Here is a 19,689-nt window from a genome sequence, read left to right as displayed (position 1 = left end):
AAACAGTGTTGATTTTTTTTTTCATTGTGAAAAATAACTCTCTGGTTTGGCCTTCAGCGTTGCTGCTCTGAAGGCCCTGAATAATGTTCGATCTTCACTCAAAAACCCCAAATGGTGTATCAAAGGTAACCCTCAACAACTGTTGTAAGGATCTAACCTCAGAAGAAAGTCGATAACAACGATTTGTCCGTTGGGCTTGTGCAACAGTTCCAACTACCATCCATTCAGCAGGATTAATCAGACACATCAATCACTCAACGTAATTTGACTTTCTTTAAACGTTCTTCCACCATTGAATGTTTCAGTAGTTTTTCATTGGTAATCAAACAGTCTTCCTCCTTATGTTCACATTTTGACATAGCAAGGCTAAGACCACACTTAATAATTGACATAGCAAGGCTAGGACCACACCTAATAATTGATCAACATAACAGCACCTCAAGAAAAAAAAAAAAAACCCTTTGTGAATTTTGCCAAAGAGTACTGAAACATTAAACAAGTGGACATTTTATACGTTTAGAGAAAGTCCTATGAAGTTCACCTGTGAAAGTTAGTGCATTTTAGCAGGGAAGGTTTCCCCGAAGCCGAGCTAGGAGTGCGTTCAAACTAGGGGTGTCCCGATACAACTTTTCACTTTCGATACAATACAGAAAGTATTGGCCGATACCGATGTTAGTCTTATACGATATCAGCACGAATCATACATACTTTTATTATTTTGTACTGTGAAAAGTTTAGCAAAGGTTCGATCCAGATAAATTACTCAAACAGAGCACAATGGTAGGTATGAATGATACCAACTTATTTATTATTAACTTATAATTTCTTTAAGTTGAAGTGGGTATTGCAGTAATACATTTTTGGTGGCACTTAGTGGTCACAATAATAATTGATTAAATTAAGCTCATGATGCAGTACGTTGAATGATGCGGACATGTTATACTTTCTAATACCCTTCTGCCTATCATTATTTAATGCTTGTTTATATTGCCAAATGTGCTGTTTTAGATTGCAATATTGTTTAATTAAGGACACTTATTATGTCTAGCTTGAGTGCTATTGTGTGCTTAGCTGTTGTGTAGCTGTTAGCTCTTGTTAGCCTTTAGCCTACCATGTTTACCATTTGATGACTTCACTAAAACACAAGAAAAATTAACATTGTGTGTTAATTGGAGGCCAATTAGATGTTAACGGACAGTTAACAAGCTGCAGGACTGCTTGGATCGGCGATTTTAGATGCAAACAATTATACAATACGATACTTGTTTTTATGCTGATGCGGACTGATATCAATATCAGATTGGGACAACCCAAGTTCATACCTGTACACAATATGGACAGACAACTTGTTTATGAATCAATATTGTTAGACTTCATTAATTAATCTTAATTGAACAATTCTTTAACTTTAAATTGTTTGGAAGGTCGTTTTGGTCCATAAAGGCATCCTTCGATGAGTGGAAAAACCCAATCAAACACCTTTGGAATGAGCCAGAAGAGAAATGCTGAGTAGGCAAAAGCTGTTATAGCTGCAAAGAGGGGATGGATTTGTCCATATGAAATATTCTTAAAAGAAAATCACCTAAAAATCTTAAAAAAAACAGTGCCTTTATAGTTGTGCCGAATTTGAATGAAATTCAAACTTCTGAAGGAAACCTTCCCGCTGAAAAAGCCAAACATCAACATGTGGGCTCCAATGTACATTCATTTTCTGGACACTTTAAAAAAATAAGGTTATCTTCGCACTCGGTCAAAACAGGGTTACAAAGTGAGATGAACGACCGTTATTGCACATTTGATTATTTACATTTGCAGTAGCTATAAGAAAAGAAAGACATGACAAACCCCAACTATGATTATTACACGCTAATAAATACACAACTATTTCAGTTTGCTTCGTGAACATGTGTAATGTATATATGGCGGGCCTTACACAACGGAAGGCACCCAGAAATGCATACTCGTATGTCTTAATAAATCTTTGATTGCTATGTCTAGAGTACTGGCACACCTGTGAAGTACCTCTACTGTACGTACATGTGACGTCCACATGGAGTCGATGAAACATCAGTGAGCGGGACTGCATATTTGCAAAGTATAAAAAAAGACAATGTGACAAATAATAGCAACTATAGAAAACAATATAAAAGAAGCCCCTCGTGGAAAGAATATCGGATTGGTTAAAACATTAAATTATCATTTTATATTACAGTCATGTTGTTACGTAGAAACTGGTCCACGAAAACCCCTTAAAAAAATCTGGTTAAAAACAAACCTCATCGGACAATAAATCACTGAATTATTTCATTTTTGTCATGAGTTTGGTTTTTGGTGCATTGCCATCATTTGGAATATACAGTGGTACCTCGACTTTTGTCTGTTGCAAAATGAATTTGTCCTGTAGGAAATAATGCCAATCCGATTAATCGCTCAACAACGCTACATTTTATGGACAATAACTATAATTTGAACTATGCAAAGAAGAATTGATACATCATGAAACACGGGGAGTGATACGGTGTCCCTAGAACATATCGATGTGTGTCACTTTAACAAACAAACATGTGACCGACAAAGCTGTCGTATCATTTGACTTAAGCGCCAAATTGTATTCATAAGGAAGAACTTCTCTCGAAAGATGTCGGCCCACGTTTGGCATTGAGTATGATCGCCATTGTTGATCTAAATAGACCTTTGAAAAAGGAATAGATCCAAAGTGTGAGATAATTTAAGGTAAATGTTATTTTTCTTCCTGTTTACCATAGTTTAAGATAAGTTAAATTATATTCGCTAACTATGAATTGTAGGTCAAATGTACCGTATTTTCCAAACTATAAAAAACTAGGTCTTTTTTTTTGTTTTTGTTTTTTTACAACGCTTTGAAGCCTGCAGCTTATAAAACGGTGCGGTTTATTTATGGATTTTTTTCCGCTAACGGCCATCATGTTTGAAGTTTTCATGGAACACGGACGGACACCGAAAAAGTGTGGTATTGTTTGTGTTATTGCGCCATCTTTTAGACTAGATCGCTCACGGCCGGTGTTGCTGGATGAAAACATATTTTCTGTTTCGTCCTTTGAACCGAACGTATTTAGCGTTTCTGCTCCAAAGGATTATCCATTCAAACCTTCAAGTTTTACAACGTAACTAAATCTATTTGTACATACTCAACCGTCCCAATGTGTGATGTAATCACAAGGTAATCAAGCTAGTGTCGTTAGCATTAGCGAATACGCCAACACGTCTACAAGTGTCTGTATTAGTATTTTTAAGTTAAACTGGCATTATTTTGTATTGTTTCAGTTTGGTCATTTCGGCAAATTGTCCCGGTGGAGTTATTGAGTCTGTTTAGCTGAATGGAGAGCTAGTTTTTGCAGCTAGTAGGTCCATGACGATGATCAGCCATTTTCACTACCGTGTGTTTGGAAATAATTAAGGTATGTACTGTATTTTTCGGAGTATAAGTCGCAATTTTTTTCATAGTTTGGCCGGGGGTGCGACTTATACTCAGGAGCGACTTATGAGTGAAATTATTAACACATTACCGTAAAATATAAAATAATATTATTTAGCTCATTCACGTAAGAGACTAGACATATAAGATTTCATGGTAAATGTGTAGCATGTTCTATATGTTATAGTTATTTGAATGACTCTTACCATAATATGTTACGTTAACATACCAGGCACGTTCTCAGTTGGTCATTTATGCGTCATATAACGTACACTTATTCAGCCTGTTGTTCACTATTATTTATTTATTTCAAATTGCCTTTCAAATGTCTATTCTTGGTGTTGGGTTTTATCAAATAAATGTCCCCAAAAAATGCGACTTATACTCCAGTGCGACTTATACTGTATATATTTTTTCCTTCTTTATTATGCATTTTCGGCCGGTGCGACTTATACTCCGGAGCGACTTACACTCCGAAAAACACGGTAAATAAAAATGTACAAAATATTTAGTGCCGGTATTTATCTGCTTCTTATAGTCCGGTGCGGCTAATACATGTAACAATATTTATTCTTTCTAAAATTTGGTGGGTGTGCGCTCAAAAGTCCAGAAATAACTTTTTTAATCCGCCAGATGACACCATTATGAAACACCAACACAGTAGCAGTGCAGTGTCAATACAGCCAGTGACTTTGCCACACACTCACTAAGACATCATTTACCCATCCCCTTGAAACCCATATAAATGAGCCACTTTTGTACTTTGCTACGAGTTCTGTTTTGAATTCAGTGACGTTTATCACTTTCTTAACAAAAGGGCTGCCACTCACAACTTTCTTTGGCCCTCTGGCTTGGTGGTGGATTATTTTGCAGTTGGACTCAATTAAAACAAGCGCAGAGACTGAGTGGGATTCTTTGTTTACATGCGAGAAAATGCGCTACTTAATTACGTGCAATGTTTACGATAACCGAGGGGCCACATTTTGTCCAACAAACTGACATACCACTGTATATTTCATGCTAATCCATGCTGCTGGTGTCACCATACTTACAGTACAACCTGTGCAGAACATCAAAAGCGAAACTGATAATGATGGCGGCTACAAGTGTGCGTATTCACGGCACGCAGCACTGTAGTAACATTTCCGTGGGTGTAGTACAGGTCTATTAAAAAATACCATATATATATATAAAATAGGGGCATGGAGTTTTGTGGCTCAGAAGCACGGAGGAGAAGGAAGAGAAATCAGTGTTTTTCTTTCCATTAACAGAGCACACATTGCCCAACCTCATGCATTATGGTAGACATGAATTATTAAATACACAGTACTTATTATCTGTCATGTCAGGCTCACTGCTGACTGAATCCATGCATTAAAACAACGAGGGCTCCGATTTCCTCCACCGTTGCTAAAGCTAATAATTGAGTGGCTAAACAAGGTTCATTTTTAAAATCGACTATCTTTCCATTGATTTCTTGTAGTGTTTCTACCCTTTGTACGGCAGTAATGAAGCGGATTCCGCTCCCTTTTCGTGTACGTTTGATCATCTCTTATACTATCCAGTGTCTCTAAAGCAAAGGTGAAGAAAGGTGCATTGATTTGGAGGCAAATTCATTCATTGAATCTTTGCTTACTTCCGTCCATTGCTGTCCGTCTGATCAGTCAGATCTATATTTAGATAGGCCATAAACCTAGGGCCATGTTTCTGTGCATTAAGGGATGCATTATTCAAATGGTTACAGGCTATGTTGGGCATGTCTGCTTGCCTGGTGCATACTCTAAAAGGGGGAGGACACCAAGGAGTCTTTCCAGTGCAAAACAAAACAGTGCTTAATCAGCATACACACACATTTACAGTACACCAGACTGCTACTCTCAGATCAGGCTAACTAAGTAATATCTGCTTAAGAAAATCCCTTTTTGTTTTATAAATTCACCACTTGTTGGTTCCCAGGTGCTAATAGAGAGCAGGACACAGGCTGAGATGTGTTCGGCTCCCCTGAGGAGTGTCTTGCACAAAATGACTGCGAGGAGAAGACGAGGCTGACGGTGCAGTAGAAATCTTTCCACAATGAAATATTGATTCGTAGCCCTGAGGAATTTTGCATGTTTTTTTTTTTTGACTGCAGAGAATGTAGGACCCGGACATGTCCTATTTTGTACCTCACTGGGACTTCTCGTCGCACACTGACGGGGCGTGTTCGCGGGGCAGCGAGGCGCTCTTCTGGCGACTCCACAGCTTGTGGAGCTCGGTGGCGTCGGTCTCGCTGCTGCTGGTGCCGCTGTCCCGGAAACTGGCCAGAGGTGGACGCACCTTCACGCCTTTCACCGTCACGGAGCCCTCGATGGCTTTACGAAGCTGGATGGACAGAAAACAGACTTTCACTCTACTGTGTATTAGTGTTGTAAAGATACCAATATTTTGGTACCGTTACTAAAATTATTTTGGTACTTTTCTAAATAAAGGGGACCACAAAAAATTGCATTATTGGCTTTATTTTAACAAAAAATCTTAGGGTACATTAAACATACGTTTCTTATTGCAGTTAAAGGCCTACTGAAACCCACTACTACCGACCACGCAGTCTGATAGTTTATATATCAATGATGAAATATTAACATTGCAACACATTCCAATACGGAATGTGTTGCAATGTGCAATGTGCAATGCCATTTTAAATTTCCCGCGAAATATCCTGCTGAAAACGTCTCGGTATGATGACGTTTGCGCGTGACGTCACGGATTGTAGCGGACATTTTGGGACACCATTGTGGCCAGCTATTAAGTCGTCTGTTTTCATCGCAAAATTCCACAGTATTCTGGACATCTGTGTTGGTGAATCTTTTGCAATTTGTTCAATGAACAATGAAGACAGCAAAGAAGAAAGCTGTAGGTGGGAAGCGGTGTATTAGCGGCCGGCTGCAGCAAAACAAACACGTAGCGGCTACGTTGTAGCCGGTGTTTCATTGTTTACATTCCCGAACGATGACAGTCAAGCTTTACCATTGGCCTGTGGAGAACTGGGACAACATAGACTCTTACCAGGAGGACTTTGAGTTGGATACGCGCTACCGTGAGTACGCAGCTGCGGCTTCCAAACATTTGATCGCTTTCCCGTACGTGCGTGCCGCTATGTGCATGTCACCTACGTAACTTTGGGGAAATATATGTGCTGTATGAACTTTGGGGAGGTGAACGGTACTTTGGGCTGTGGGATTGAGTGTGTTGTGTGGGTGTTTGATTTGTATTGGCGGGTTATATGGACGGGAGGGGGGAGGTGTTTGTTATGTGGGATTAATTTGTGGCATATTATATATAAGCCTGGTTGTGTTGTGGCTAATAGAGTATATATATGTCTTGTATTTATTTACTGTTTTAGTCATTCCCAGCTGAATATCAGGTCCCACCCGCCTCTCACAGCATCTTCCCTATCTGAATCGCTTCCACTGCCCTCTAGTCCTTCACTCTCACTTTCCTCATCCACAAATCTTTCATCCTCGCTCAAATTAATGGGGAAATCGTCGCTTTCTTGGTCGGAATCGCTCTCGCTGCTTGTGGCATGATTGTAAACAATGTGCAGATGTGAGGAGCTCCACAACCTGTGACGTCACGCTACTTCCGGTACAGGCAAGGCTTTTTTTTATCAGCGACCAAAAGTTGCGAACTTTATCGTCGATGTTCTCTACTAAATCCTTTCAGCAAAAAGGTGGCAATATCGCGAAATGATCAAGTATGACACATAGAATGGATCTGCTATCCCCGTTTAAATAAGAAAATCTCATTTCAGTAGGCTTTTAAACATATGTTTCTTATTGCAGTTAAGTCCTTAAATAAAATAGTGAACATACTAGACAACTTGTCTTTTAGTAGTAAGTAAACAAACAAAGGCTCCTAATTAGTCTGCTGACATATGCATTAACATATTGTGTAATTTATCAGTCTATTATTTTGTCAACATTATAAAGGACAAGTGGTAGAAAATGAATTATTAATCTGCTTGTTCATTTACTGTTAATATCTGCTTACTTTCTCTTTTAACATGCTCTATCTACACTTCTGTTAAAATGTAAAAATCACTTATTCTTCTGTTGTTTGATACTTTACATTAGTTTTGGATGATACCACAAATTTGGGTATCAATCCGATACCAAGTAGTTACAGGAGCATACATTGGTCATATTCAAAGTCCTCATGTGTCCAGGGACTTATTTCCAGAGTTTATAATCATAATATACATTTCAAAAAAACGAAAGAAGATGTTGTCATGCCAAAAAATATCGACGTAATCATAGTAGTATCGACTAGATACATGCCTGTAATTGGTATCATTACAGTGGATGTCAGGTGTGGATCCACCCATGACGTTTGTTTACATTTTGATGAAAGTGAGCTACGGTGTGTAGTGAAGCATGTTTAGCTATTCCTCGTCCTGCAGGGATGATACTTGTAAGAAACTTACTTTATCTGTCGCCATGGAGACCAGGATTAGTGATTTAGAAGTCGTTACAGGTGTAAAAGAAAGGGCATCTCTATCCTCCTTCAAAACAGCACTAAAAGAACACCTCCAGGCAACTTCAACCCTAAACTAACACCCTCCCGTCCTCATCATACCTCTTTGGATAGTAAATAATCAAATGTAAATAATCAAATGTTGACACTTTTTTTATACTTTCTGATCTCTCTCTCTGTGTCCAATACTTGCTGTACATATCCTACCAAGTCAGTCCTACACTGTTCCAATGTCCATTTCTCTGATGATGCAATTGTTGATGACTGAAGTGTTGTTACCAACCAAACCTAACCCCCCCCCCCCCTTCCATATCCCACACCCCAGATTGTAAATAATGTCAATAATGTAAATAATTCAATGTATATACTCTGATGATTATCTTGTGTGAAGACTGTATTATGATGATAGTATATATCTGTATCATGAATCAATTTAAGTGGACCCCGACTTAAACAAGTTAAAAAACTTATTTGGGTGTTACCATTTAGTGGTCAATTGTACGGAATATGTACTGTACTGTGCAATCTACTAATAAAAGTTTCAATCAATCAATCAATCAAAAACATATTCAAAGTCCAAATGTGTCCAGGGACATATTTCCTGAGTTTACAAACATAATATACATTTAAAAAAAACGAAAAAAGATGTGATGCCAAAAAATATTATTAAATTATTATAATATTATTATTATTATTCCCAGTGTTATAACTTCACCTTTATCGTTAGACTTTAAACCAAAATGCGTCCGTTCTCCCTTTTCAGTCTACACACTGTGTCTGCTTGTAAGTACTCCGTGATTGTGTGCCGCCAAACATGCTCGTCTGCTCGTAAATCAGCAATGTCACGACGTGACTTCAACGCGGTGCGGGACCGGTACGTTTCAGAGACGGTATCGTACCGAAAATGATTAATTAGTATCGCTGTACTCTACTAATAGCAGTATACCGTACAACTACAACCCTACTGTGTACTAGGGTTGTACGGAATGAATTCAAAATGGTACTACACTGCCTTTAAAAAAAAAATTCACTTTTTTTTTTATCACACAGAGTGGAGGAGCATGTTGAGTGTGTCAGCGCGCACACACTCAGCAGAGCACACAAGGAAAAAACCATGAGGAGAAGAAAAATGGCAAATAAAGACAATTCTACTGGTTAATAAAGAGTGTGCGTGACGTGCAATATGGAGGTATTTGGGCTTTGAAACTATCGATCAGGATGACGTTTTAAACACAGAGGCGTCACGCTGCAAGCAATGCTTTAAAAAATGCCTCCCCAAAGTTGGCATGATTAAAGGCCTACTGAAACCCACTACTACCGACCACGCAGTCTGATAGTTTATATATCAATGATGAAATCTTAACATTGCAACACATGCCAATACGGCCGGGTTAACTTATAAAGTGCAATTTTAAATTTCCCGCTAAACTTCCAGTTGAAAATGTCTATGTATGATGACGTTTGCGTGTGACGTCAATCGTTGAAACAGAAGTATTCGGACACCATTGTATCCAATACAAAAAGCTCTGTTTTCATCTCAAAATTCCACAGTATTCTGGACATCTGTGTTGGTGAATCTTTTGCAATTTGTTTAATGAACAATGAAGACTGCAAAGAAGAAAGCTGTAGGTGGGATCGGTGTATTAGCGGCTGGCTGCAGCAACACAACCAGGAGGACTTTGAGTTGGATAGCAGACGCGCTATCCGACGCTACCCGCCGACCGCATCGATGATCGGGTGAAGTCCTTCGTCGCTCCGTCGATCGCTGGAACGCAGGTGAGCACGGGTGTTGATGAGCAGATGAGGGCTGGCTGGCGTAGGTGGATAGTTAATGTTTTTAGCATAGCTCTGTGAGGTCCCGTAGCTAAGTTAGCTTCAATGGCGTCGTTAGCAACAGCATTGTTAAGCTTCGCCAGCCTGGAAAGCATTAACCGTGTAGTTTCAGGTCCATGGTTTAATAGTATTGTTTATTTTCTGTCTATCCTTCCAGTCAGGGGTTTATTTCTTTTGTTTCTATCTGCAGTTAAGCCCAATGCTATCACGTTAGCTCCGTAGCTAAAGTGCTTCGCCGATGTATTGTCGTGGAGATAAAAGTCACTGTGAATGTCCATTTCGCGTTCTAGACTCTCATTTTCAAGAGGATATAGTATCCGAGGTGGTTTAAAATACAAATCCGTGATCCACAATAGAAAAAGGAGAAAGTGTGGAATCCAATGAGCCCTTGTGCCTAAGTTACGGTCAGAGCAAAAGAAGATACGTTCTGCACTGCACTCTAGTCCTTCACTCTCACGTTCCTCATCCACGAATCTTTCATCCTCGCTCAAATTAATGGGGTAATCGTCGCTTTCTCGGTCCGAATCCCTCTCGCTGCTGGTGTAAACAATGGGGAAATGTGAGGAGCCTTTCAACCTGTGACGTCACGCTACTTTCGGTACAGGCAAGGCTTTTTTTCTCAGCGACCAAAAGTTGCGAACTTTATCGTCAATGTTCTCTACTAAATCCTTTCAGCAAAAATATGGCAATATCGCGAAATGATCAAGTATGACACATAGAATGGATCTGCTATCCCCGTTTAAATAAAAACATTTCATTTCAGTAGGCCTTTAAAGTATTACCATCTTTTCTTCAAACTTCCGACGATGACAGCAGGAACTCCGGAGACAGCGTTCAGGTAAGACAACGATTTATTTGCATAAATCATACAAAAAATACAAAAACGAACAACAAGCAAACACAAGGAGAGCGAGAGCATGCCGACTGCACACGGGAAGCTAACGGAATAGCTCACCAGGAAACACTAAGACGGGACTTAGTGTACGAAAAAGCACAAGGAACCAATGTGACAATTGCATGAGAGCAAACAAAAGCACCAGACTGAGTGACGGGGAAAAGGCAGGACTAAATAGCTCTCTGATTAGTGCCCGGGAACAGGTGACCGTCCCGAACACTAATCAGAGGCAGGTGAAAACAATGAATAGCCATAGCAACCAAGGAGACACAAAACCGGGGTGCTGAAACAGAACTTAAACAAGTGAATCAAAACGTAAATAAAGTATGTCCCGGGCAGCGGACCATAACAACAAGCAGTCAGATTGACAGGTAATAAAGTTAACCAGCTCCCCTGCTGTGCACATACAGTTACATAGAAGCGCATAGTGGGGCGGCATGGCGTAGTGGGTAGAGCGGCCTTGCCAGAAACCTGAGGGTTGCAGGTTCGCTCCCCGCCTCTTACCATCCAAAAAAATCGCTGCCGTTGTGTCCTTGGGCAGGACACTTCACCCTTGCCCCCGGTGCCGCTCACACCGGAGAATGAATGATGAATGAATGAGCTGTAAAAATGAATGATGGGTTCTCACTTCTCTGTGAAGCGCTTTGAGTGTCTAGAAAAAGCGCTATATAAATCTAATCCATTATTATTATTATTATTATAGAACTGCTTTGCTTGATGCCAAATATTAGCGGAGTCCAAACCGCCCGCGTAACGTAAACTAATGCATATGGAAATTCCTACAATTTGTGTTTTATCTTTAACAATGTGGGTTTTACCTGCTACATGTCTTATCTGTGTACAGTACTTTTGTTTTTAGTATGATTGTATTTTTCTTAAAGCACAGACCAAGAGTGGTAACCATAAATCATAGAGCATTATGTCAATAAAGCTTTCTATTATATTCTAACCTAATTCTAGATTATGGCAGACTTTATCTAATATACAATTGTTAAATTGCTCTTTGAGTGCAACAAGAAAAGCCCAATGTGTTTAATGCCTTTTAATTCTTATTTTAATCTTCTAAAATTCTTGTTTGAGTGCAATAAAAAACATATGTTATAAGTATCGTAGGATTTTGCTGTTAAAATGAAGCCAAAAATGAATTTTTTTTGTGATCAACTTTATTTTGAAAAGTATCGAAAAGTACCTGTACTGGTACCAAAATATTGGCATTGGGGCAACCCTACTGTGTACACTTAACAATTGTTCCGAACTATAAAGCGCACCCACTAAATTTTAGAAGGACAAATATTTTTCCATTTATTAGCCGCACTGGACTATAAGCCACAGATATACATTGTGAAAAGAGTTATCTACACAGAAAGATTTGGTAAATGTTTATTTACATATCTTAACCGTTTTCAAACGGGGTCTGTAACGTGGCAGTTAAACGGCCTATAGAACAAAACAGCATTATCGTCATGGACCAACTACTTGTCGAAGCCAGTTTTCCAATCAGCTAAACAGACTCAATAACTTCACTGTGATATTTTGGTGCATTTACTAAACTAAAACAATACAAACAAAAATGCCATTCTAAGTTTATAATACTAACACAGACACTCGTAAACATGTTAGCATGTTAGCTAATGTTAACGGCGCTAGCTTGATGACATTACAATTGCAGGTACAAATATGCATGAAAAGCCCCCTACAGACATCACACATGGAACGGTTTAGTAAGGATGAATAGTTTTAGTTATATTGTAAAACTTACAAACGTTAATTGGAGTGATGGATGAAGAATCCATATGAGTAGAAACACTATAGACAACTAAAAGATGGAATGTTATGTGTATTTTCATGTGTTGAAAGCACTAAACAGAAGTAAATACTGTAGACGTTCACCCCGCAGCATCTGAAGCGAGCAAACTTGTCCAAAACATGGTGCCATTGCACAAATAATAACACTTTTTCAGTGTATATTGAATTCTAAACATCATGGTCGTTAGTGGAAAAAAAAAATCCATAAGTTAGATGCACTGATTTACAAGTCGCAGGGCTCAAAGTGATGGAAAAAAGTACTGGCTAATAGTCCGGAATTTAAGGTATACAGAATTATGCCACACATTTACAGGCGTGCTTAAAATTGTTGGGTCACTGAAAATTGTACAATTGTGAATGAAATCACTCAAAACTGGCAAAAGTAACAATTAGAAAAATAAAATACCGGAATATGCCAAACTGCATACTGACAACCTGGAGCTTTTTGACACAAAAATAAAGCATAAAGACAAAATAAGATGGAGGAGACTGGCTTATGTTCCAAAGTGCTGTCTTTGATTAAACATTTTCATAATCAAATCTGATCTGTCAGAGTTTGGCCAAAGTGCTTGTCACTGCCTGATCTGTCAGCCACTTCCGATCCCTACTTGATGGCAGTTTTTCTAAAATGTAGGTTTTTTACCATATTTTTTTTAACCTAATCATAATAAGATAATCAAAAACCCCACTTTAAAAGAATCAGTGCACAAACTGTCACAATCTCATATGACAGTTTGGGATTTGTTCTGTATTTCCCTGTGTTTGGTAGTATTCCTATTACACCTGCGATGAGGTAGCGACTTGTCCAGGGTGTACCCCGCCTTCCGCCCGAATGCAGCAGAGGTAGGTTCCAGCACCCCCCGCGATCCCGTAAGGGACATGCGGTAGAAAATGGATGGATGGTATTATTCCCTGTGCTGGTGCTCTTGTTTTAGCAGTATGTCCTGTTCGACTCCTTGTTTTTCTGTAACTTTCACTTTCTGTTTAGTTTATTGCCAGCGCACCTGCTTTCTATTGGTTAATCATAATTGAAGTACATCATGTTTGGAAAATTATTTCATTATTCAAACAATTTGAATGCACATGCGTCATTATTTTTGTTATAATTTTTTACGACTTAAGTCATAATAAGCAGGACGTTGCCGTTTTCCGCAAATGTACTGACAAATCAGGCAGCTCAGGAAATTGTTAGATGGGTGTGCATTTTGCAACAATACACTGCAAAAACTGAAATCTAAATAAGATTAAATATCTCAAATAAGGGTGATATTTGCTTATTTTTTGTCTAATAAGATAATTCTTCTCACTAAGCAGATTTTATGTTAGAGTGTTTTACTTCTTTTAAGGGTTTTGGTCCTAAATTATCTCAGTAAGATATTACAGCTTGTTGCTGAGATTTTATGACCTATATTGAGTAAAACATGCCTGAAACTAGAATATCAACTGTTGCAAAGCTGTGTCTTCAACACTCACAAGTAACTCCTTTTTTAAAGTAATAATTTCTTACTTCAAGCATGAAAAAAAAAATCATGATGCCGAGCGCATATCATTATGTCAAGATAATGGCACTAGCATTGACTTAATTTAAGAATATTTTTCAACATATTCAGCAAAAAGGTCTAATTTTTTTTTCTACCAAGATAAGTGCACTTGTTATTAGTGAGAATATACTTATTTTAAAGGCCTACTGAAATGAAATGTTTTTATTTAAACGGGGATAGCAGATCCATTCTATGTGTCATACTTGATCATTTTGCGATATTGCCATATTTTTGCTGAAAGGATTTAGTAGAGAACATTGACGATAAAGTTCGCAACTTTTAGTCGCTGATAAAAAAGCCTTGCCTGTACCGGAAGTAGCGTGACGTCGCAGGTTGAAAGGCTCCACACATTTCCCCATTGTTTACAATGCAGCGAGAGCGTAAGGACTGAGAAAGCGACGATTACCCCATTCATTTGAGCGAGGATGAAAGATTTGTGGATGAGGAACGTGAGAGTGAAGGACTAGAGTGCAGTGCAGGATGTATCTTTTTTCGCTCTGACCGTAACTTAGGTACAAGGGTTCATTTGATTCCACACTTTCTCCTTTTTCTATTGTGGATCACGGATTTGTATTTTAAACCACCTCGGATACTATATCCTCTTGAAAATGAGAGTCGAGAACGCGAAATGGACATTCACAGTGACTTTTATCTCCACGACAATACATCGGCGAAGCTCTTTAGCTACGGAGCTAACGTGATAGCATCGGGCTTAAATGCAGATAGAAACAAAAGAAATAAACCCCTAACTGGAAGGATAGACAGAAAATCAACAATACTATTAAACCATGCACATGTAACTACACGGTTAATGCTTTCCAGGCTGGCGAAGCTTAACAATAGTGTTGCTAATGACGCCACTGAAGCTAACTTAGCAACGGGACCACACAGAGCTATGCTAAAAACATTAGCTATCCACCTACGCCAGCCCTCATCTGCTCATCAACACCCGTGCTCACCTGCGTTCCAGCGATCGACGGAGCGACGAAGGACTTCACCCGATCATAGATGCGGTCGGTGGCCCGGAGACGGAGGAAGTCAAGGTGAGGTCGGTGGCTAGCGCGTCTGCTATCCATCTCAAAGTCCTCCTGGTTGTGTTGCTGCAGCCAGCCGCTAATACACCGATCCCACCTACAACTTTCTTCTTTGCAGTCTTCATTGTTCATTAAACAAATTGCAAAATATTCACCAACACAGATGTCCAGAATACTGTGGAATTTTGAGAGGAAAACAGAGCTTTTTGTATTGGATTCAATGGGGTCCAAATTCTTCCGTTTCAACGATTGACGTCACGCGCATACGTCATCATACATAGACGTTTTCAACCGGAAGTTTCGCGGGAAATTTAAAATTGCACTTTATAAGTTGGCATGTGTTGCAATGTTAAGATTTCATCATTGATATATAAACTATCAGACTGCGTGGTCGGTAGTAGTGGGTTTCAGTAGGCCTTTAAGGTATTTTTGGGTTCATTGAGGTTAGCTAATTTGACTTGTTTTGGAAAGTCTTGACAAGACGAATTTTCTTGTTCTATAGGCAGATAATTTTGCTCAGTTCAAGTAAAATACCCCTAATTTTTGTATTTTTTTTTCTTGTTTTTGAACACTGACTTTTTGCAGTGTAGGAATTGTTATTTGTGTTTATGTTGCACACCTATCTGAGTGATGGACCGAAAGCCAATGTTGACAGCCACCAAGGTATGTGTGTCGTGTGTGTGTGTGAATTTCGTGTGTGTGTTATAGTTCTAGTCATTTTTTTCAGACCCAGGGAGATCCATTTCACAGAAGAGGGGGAAAAAAAATAATAAAAAGATCCATTATTAAAATGTTTCATTTTTTGAGTGGATTAATATTGGCCTGTGAATGGCTTATAGGATGGTCGAGTTGATGAAGCGCACCGTCGCGGCGGTCGTGAGCTAAGTGGCGTTCAGTTCAAACTGACACTAACTCTTATTAGCGTGTGTGATTAGGAGGGAATATTGTTGTGTTACAAACTTTTGTGTGGGGCTGCTTCCTTATTTGTGATTATTCCAAGCTGATTATCCTCTACCTGTGCCTAGTTGCCTTACTTGAACTGAATGTGACAGCGTGTCATAATTACGACTGCCAGCTAGAAAAAAATAAAATAAATAACAATAGCAGGATAATTAATTCAGAATCTTAACGGTCTTCCTGGACCGACCCAATTAGGAACCGGTACCAAAAAATACAGGTACTCAGCTCTAATCCTATTAAATTTAATGAGCAACTTTTTCGACCTCAAAAAAGATAGAACACTAAAACGGCACTGATTGGATAGTGTCGTGAGGTCTTTGGATCAGCACCGCTTGGGTTGGTTTCAAGTCTGGCAGAGCACTGAGAAGACAATGGAATTGGGGCGTCAAACTCGCTTTTATTGAGGGCCTCGTCTCAATTATGGATGTTCTCAGAGGGCTTTTTGTAATATTGAATATACTGTATGAATATAAACATTAGGAATGTGAGCACCCTTTAAGAAAAAAAGAGGAACATTTGAGGAAAAAAAAGAGGAACATTTCTGTCAGCACAGAACATTGTTCAAATCCAAACTACATTTCTAGCAATTGGGTGCATTTCTACACTATATTTTACCTTTGGATTTAATGTCATTTTCACACTTGCATGTCCCATGTAATGTACCACACAATATTTTTTTTTCAAGTAGATAATTTACTAACATTGCTCTGTAGAATTTGCACCTGGCTCGCTGACAACAAGCTATCCATACACTTGGGTAAAACGGAATCCATCCTATTTGGGTCCCACATCAACCTTAAGAAAGTCAGTAACTTCACTATAAAATTGGGAGACATTGTTATCACCAGGAAAGATGAGGTCACCTACCTAGGTTCCACTCTAGAGGCTAATCTTTCCTGTTATAAAATGGCAACCAAGGTAATCAAAAAGGTCAACCAACGAATGAGATTTCTCTATAGAATCTCCTCTTTGGTCAACAAAAGCACCATGAGGATTCTGGCGGGAACTCTCGTTCAACCCTTTTTCGATTACGCATGCACCTCCTGGTACCCTAGCACCTCCAAAACCCTCAAATCTAGACTCCAAACATCCCAGAACAAGCTAGTCAGATTACTTCTAGACCTCCACCCCAGATCACACCTCACTCCTACCCACTTCTCCAAAGTGGGCTGGCTCAGGGTGGAGGACAGAGTAAAACAACTTGCACTGAGCCTTGTCTATAAAATCCGCTACACCTCCCTGATACCGATGTAAACAATCAAATGTAGACACTTTTTCTTATAATTTCTGATCTCTCTCTCTGTGTCCAATATTTGCTGTACATATCCTACCAAGTCAGACCTACACTGTTCCAATGTCAATTTCTCTGATGATGCAATTGTTGATGACTGAAGTGTTGATACCAACCAAAATTACCCCCCCACCCCCCTCCATATCCCACATGTATATAATGTAAATAATTCAATGTATATACTCTGATGATTATCTTGTGTGATGACTGTATTATGAAAATAGTATATATCTGTATCATGAATCAATTTAAGTGGACCCCGACTTAAACAAGTTGAAAAACTTATTTGGGTGTTACCATTTAGTGGTTAATTGTACGGAATATGTACTTCACTGTGCAATCTACTAATAAAAGTTTCAATCAATCAATCAATCAATCATTGACAATGTAATCTAAAATTTTGTAACATGCATGCAAAGAACTCCCATTTGTCAACTCTATCCTGTAGCCACGCCCCTACGGGTAATGTACTTCTTAAACTGAATCATATTGGTGCTTTGTTTGATTTATTTGGTTAATCCGGTCCATAATTTAATTCCACATACTGATATACTTAAGGTTTAAGTGTTGTACGAGCATACAAATGTTTTAAATTAGATTTTCCTCAAAGGTTATATATGTCTCCTCTTTTGTTGAGAAGAATTGTTGTACATTCTTGGATAACAGGTTATAGTTTGCTTTATACATAATTTTAGCTGTTTGCAAATGCACCAAATAGTTGAATTTCAATAATTGTGATTTAACAAATAAAGGGTTTGTATGTTCTCCATATCCAACATTATGCATTATTCTAATTGATCTTTTTTGTAAAATGTCAGAAAGCTTGGTCTCAGTCGCAGATCATAAGTCCTCCAACAGGACAATGAGCCAGAGACACTCAAGAATGGCGAAGGGCCAAACATTGGGCTATTCTGAAGTGGCCCTGGTAAAAATCCAAATCTGTGGAAAAAGCAGGTCGATGCAGACTGGAGAAGACACCGATCAAACTTGAGAGAGCCAGATCAATTTGCTAATGAGGAGTGGGGCCAAATGACCTGTTGATAGATGCATGAGTTACAGGTTGTGGGACAAAGGGGGGACCCATCGTTTACATCCAGGCCAGTTTCATTAGGTCAATGTCTGATTTGAATTCCACTTTTTTAGTACCACCACTAATGTCAATTTCCAATTATTTTTGTGGACTGTTCCCTATTTGAGCGTTGCAACAATTTCCACCTGGTGTGCAAATCAGTATAATGTACAAACCCCGTTTCCATATGAGTTGGGAAATTGTGTTAGATGTAAATATAAACGGAATACAATGATTTGCAAATCATTTTCAACCCATATTCAATTGAATATGCTACAAAGACAAGATATTTGATGTTCAAACTGATAAACTTTATTTTTTTTTTGCAAATAATAATTAACTTAAAATTTCATGGCTGCAACACGTGCCAAAATAGTTGGGAAAGGTGGCAATAAATACTGATAAAGTTGAGGAATGTTCATCAAACACTTATTTGGAACATCCCACAGGTGAACAGGCAAATTGGGAACAGGTGGGTGCCATGATTGGGTATAAAAGTAGATTCCATGAAATGCTCAGTCATTCGCAAACAAGGATGGGGCGAGGGTCACCACTTTGTCAACAAATGCGAGAGCAAATTGTTGAACAGTTTAAGAAAAACCTTTCTCAACCAGCTATTGCAAGGAATTTAGGGATTTCACCATCTACGGTCCGTAATATCATCAAAGGGTTCAGAGAATCTGGAGAAATCACTGCACATAAGCAGCTAAGCCCGTGACCTTCGATCTCTCAGGCTGTACTGCATCAACAAGCGACATCAGTTTGTAAAGGATATCACCACATGGGCTCAGGAACACTTCAGAAACCCACTGTCAGTAACTACAGTTGGTCGCTACATCTGTAAGTGCAAGTTAAAACTCTCCTATGAAAGGTGAAAACCGTTTATCAACAACACCCAGAAACGCCGTCGGCTTCGCTGGGCCTGAGCTCATCTAAGATGGACTGATACAAAGTGGAAAAGTGTTCTGTAGTCTGATGAGTCCACATTTCAATATGTTTTTGGAAACTGTGGACGTCGTGTCCTCCGGACCAAAGAGGAAAAGAACCATCCGGATTGTTATAGGCGCAAAGTTGAAAAGCCAGCATGTGTCAATCAATCAATCAATGTTTATTTATATAGCCCTGAAACACAAGTGTCTCAAAGGACTGCACAAGCCACAACGACATCCTCGGTACAGAGCCCCCATACCATGTTTGATGGTATGGGGGTGTATTAGTGCCCAAGACATGGGTAACTTACACATCTGTGAAGGCGCCATAAATGCTGAAAGGTACATACAGGTTTTGGAGCAAC

General features: G+C 39.0%; 1 protein-coding gene across 1 annotated transcript in view; it reads right to left on the bottom strand.

The window, feature by feature from the left end:
* Nucleotides 1–19,689, bottom strand: part of clcn2b (chloride channel, voltage-sensitive 2b) — a 333,131-nt gene that overhangs the window by 32 nt on the left and 313,410 nt on the right. The window contains exon 23 of the mRNA XM_062067936.1: nucleotides 1–5,815. This exon is cut by the window's left edge and continues 32 nt beyond it. Within this exon, the coding sequence (XP_061923920.1) occupies nucleotides 5,621–5,815 (195 nt within the window). The 3' untranslated portion in view covers nucleotides 1–5,620. The remainder of the gene's footprint in view (nucleotides 5,816–19,689) is intronic.

The sequence above is a fragment of the Entelurus aequoreus genome, linkage group LG13 (genome assembly GCF_033978785.1).
Source record: "Entelurus aequoreus isolate RoL-2023_Sb linkage group LG13, RoL_Eaeq_v1.1, whole genome shotgun sequence".
Classification (NCBI taxonomy): Eukaryota; Metazoa; Chordata; class Actinopteri; order Syngnathiformes; family Syngnathidae; genus Entelurus; species Entelurus aequoreus.
The sequence above is the reverse complement of the archived record's forward strand: the minus strand, read 5'-3'. Positions and strand labels throughout refer to the sequence as shown.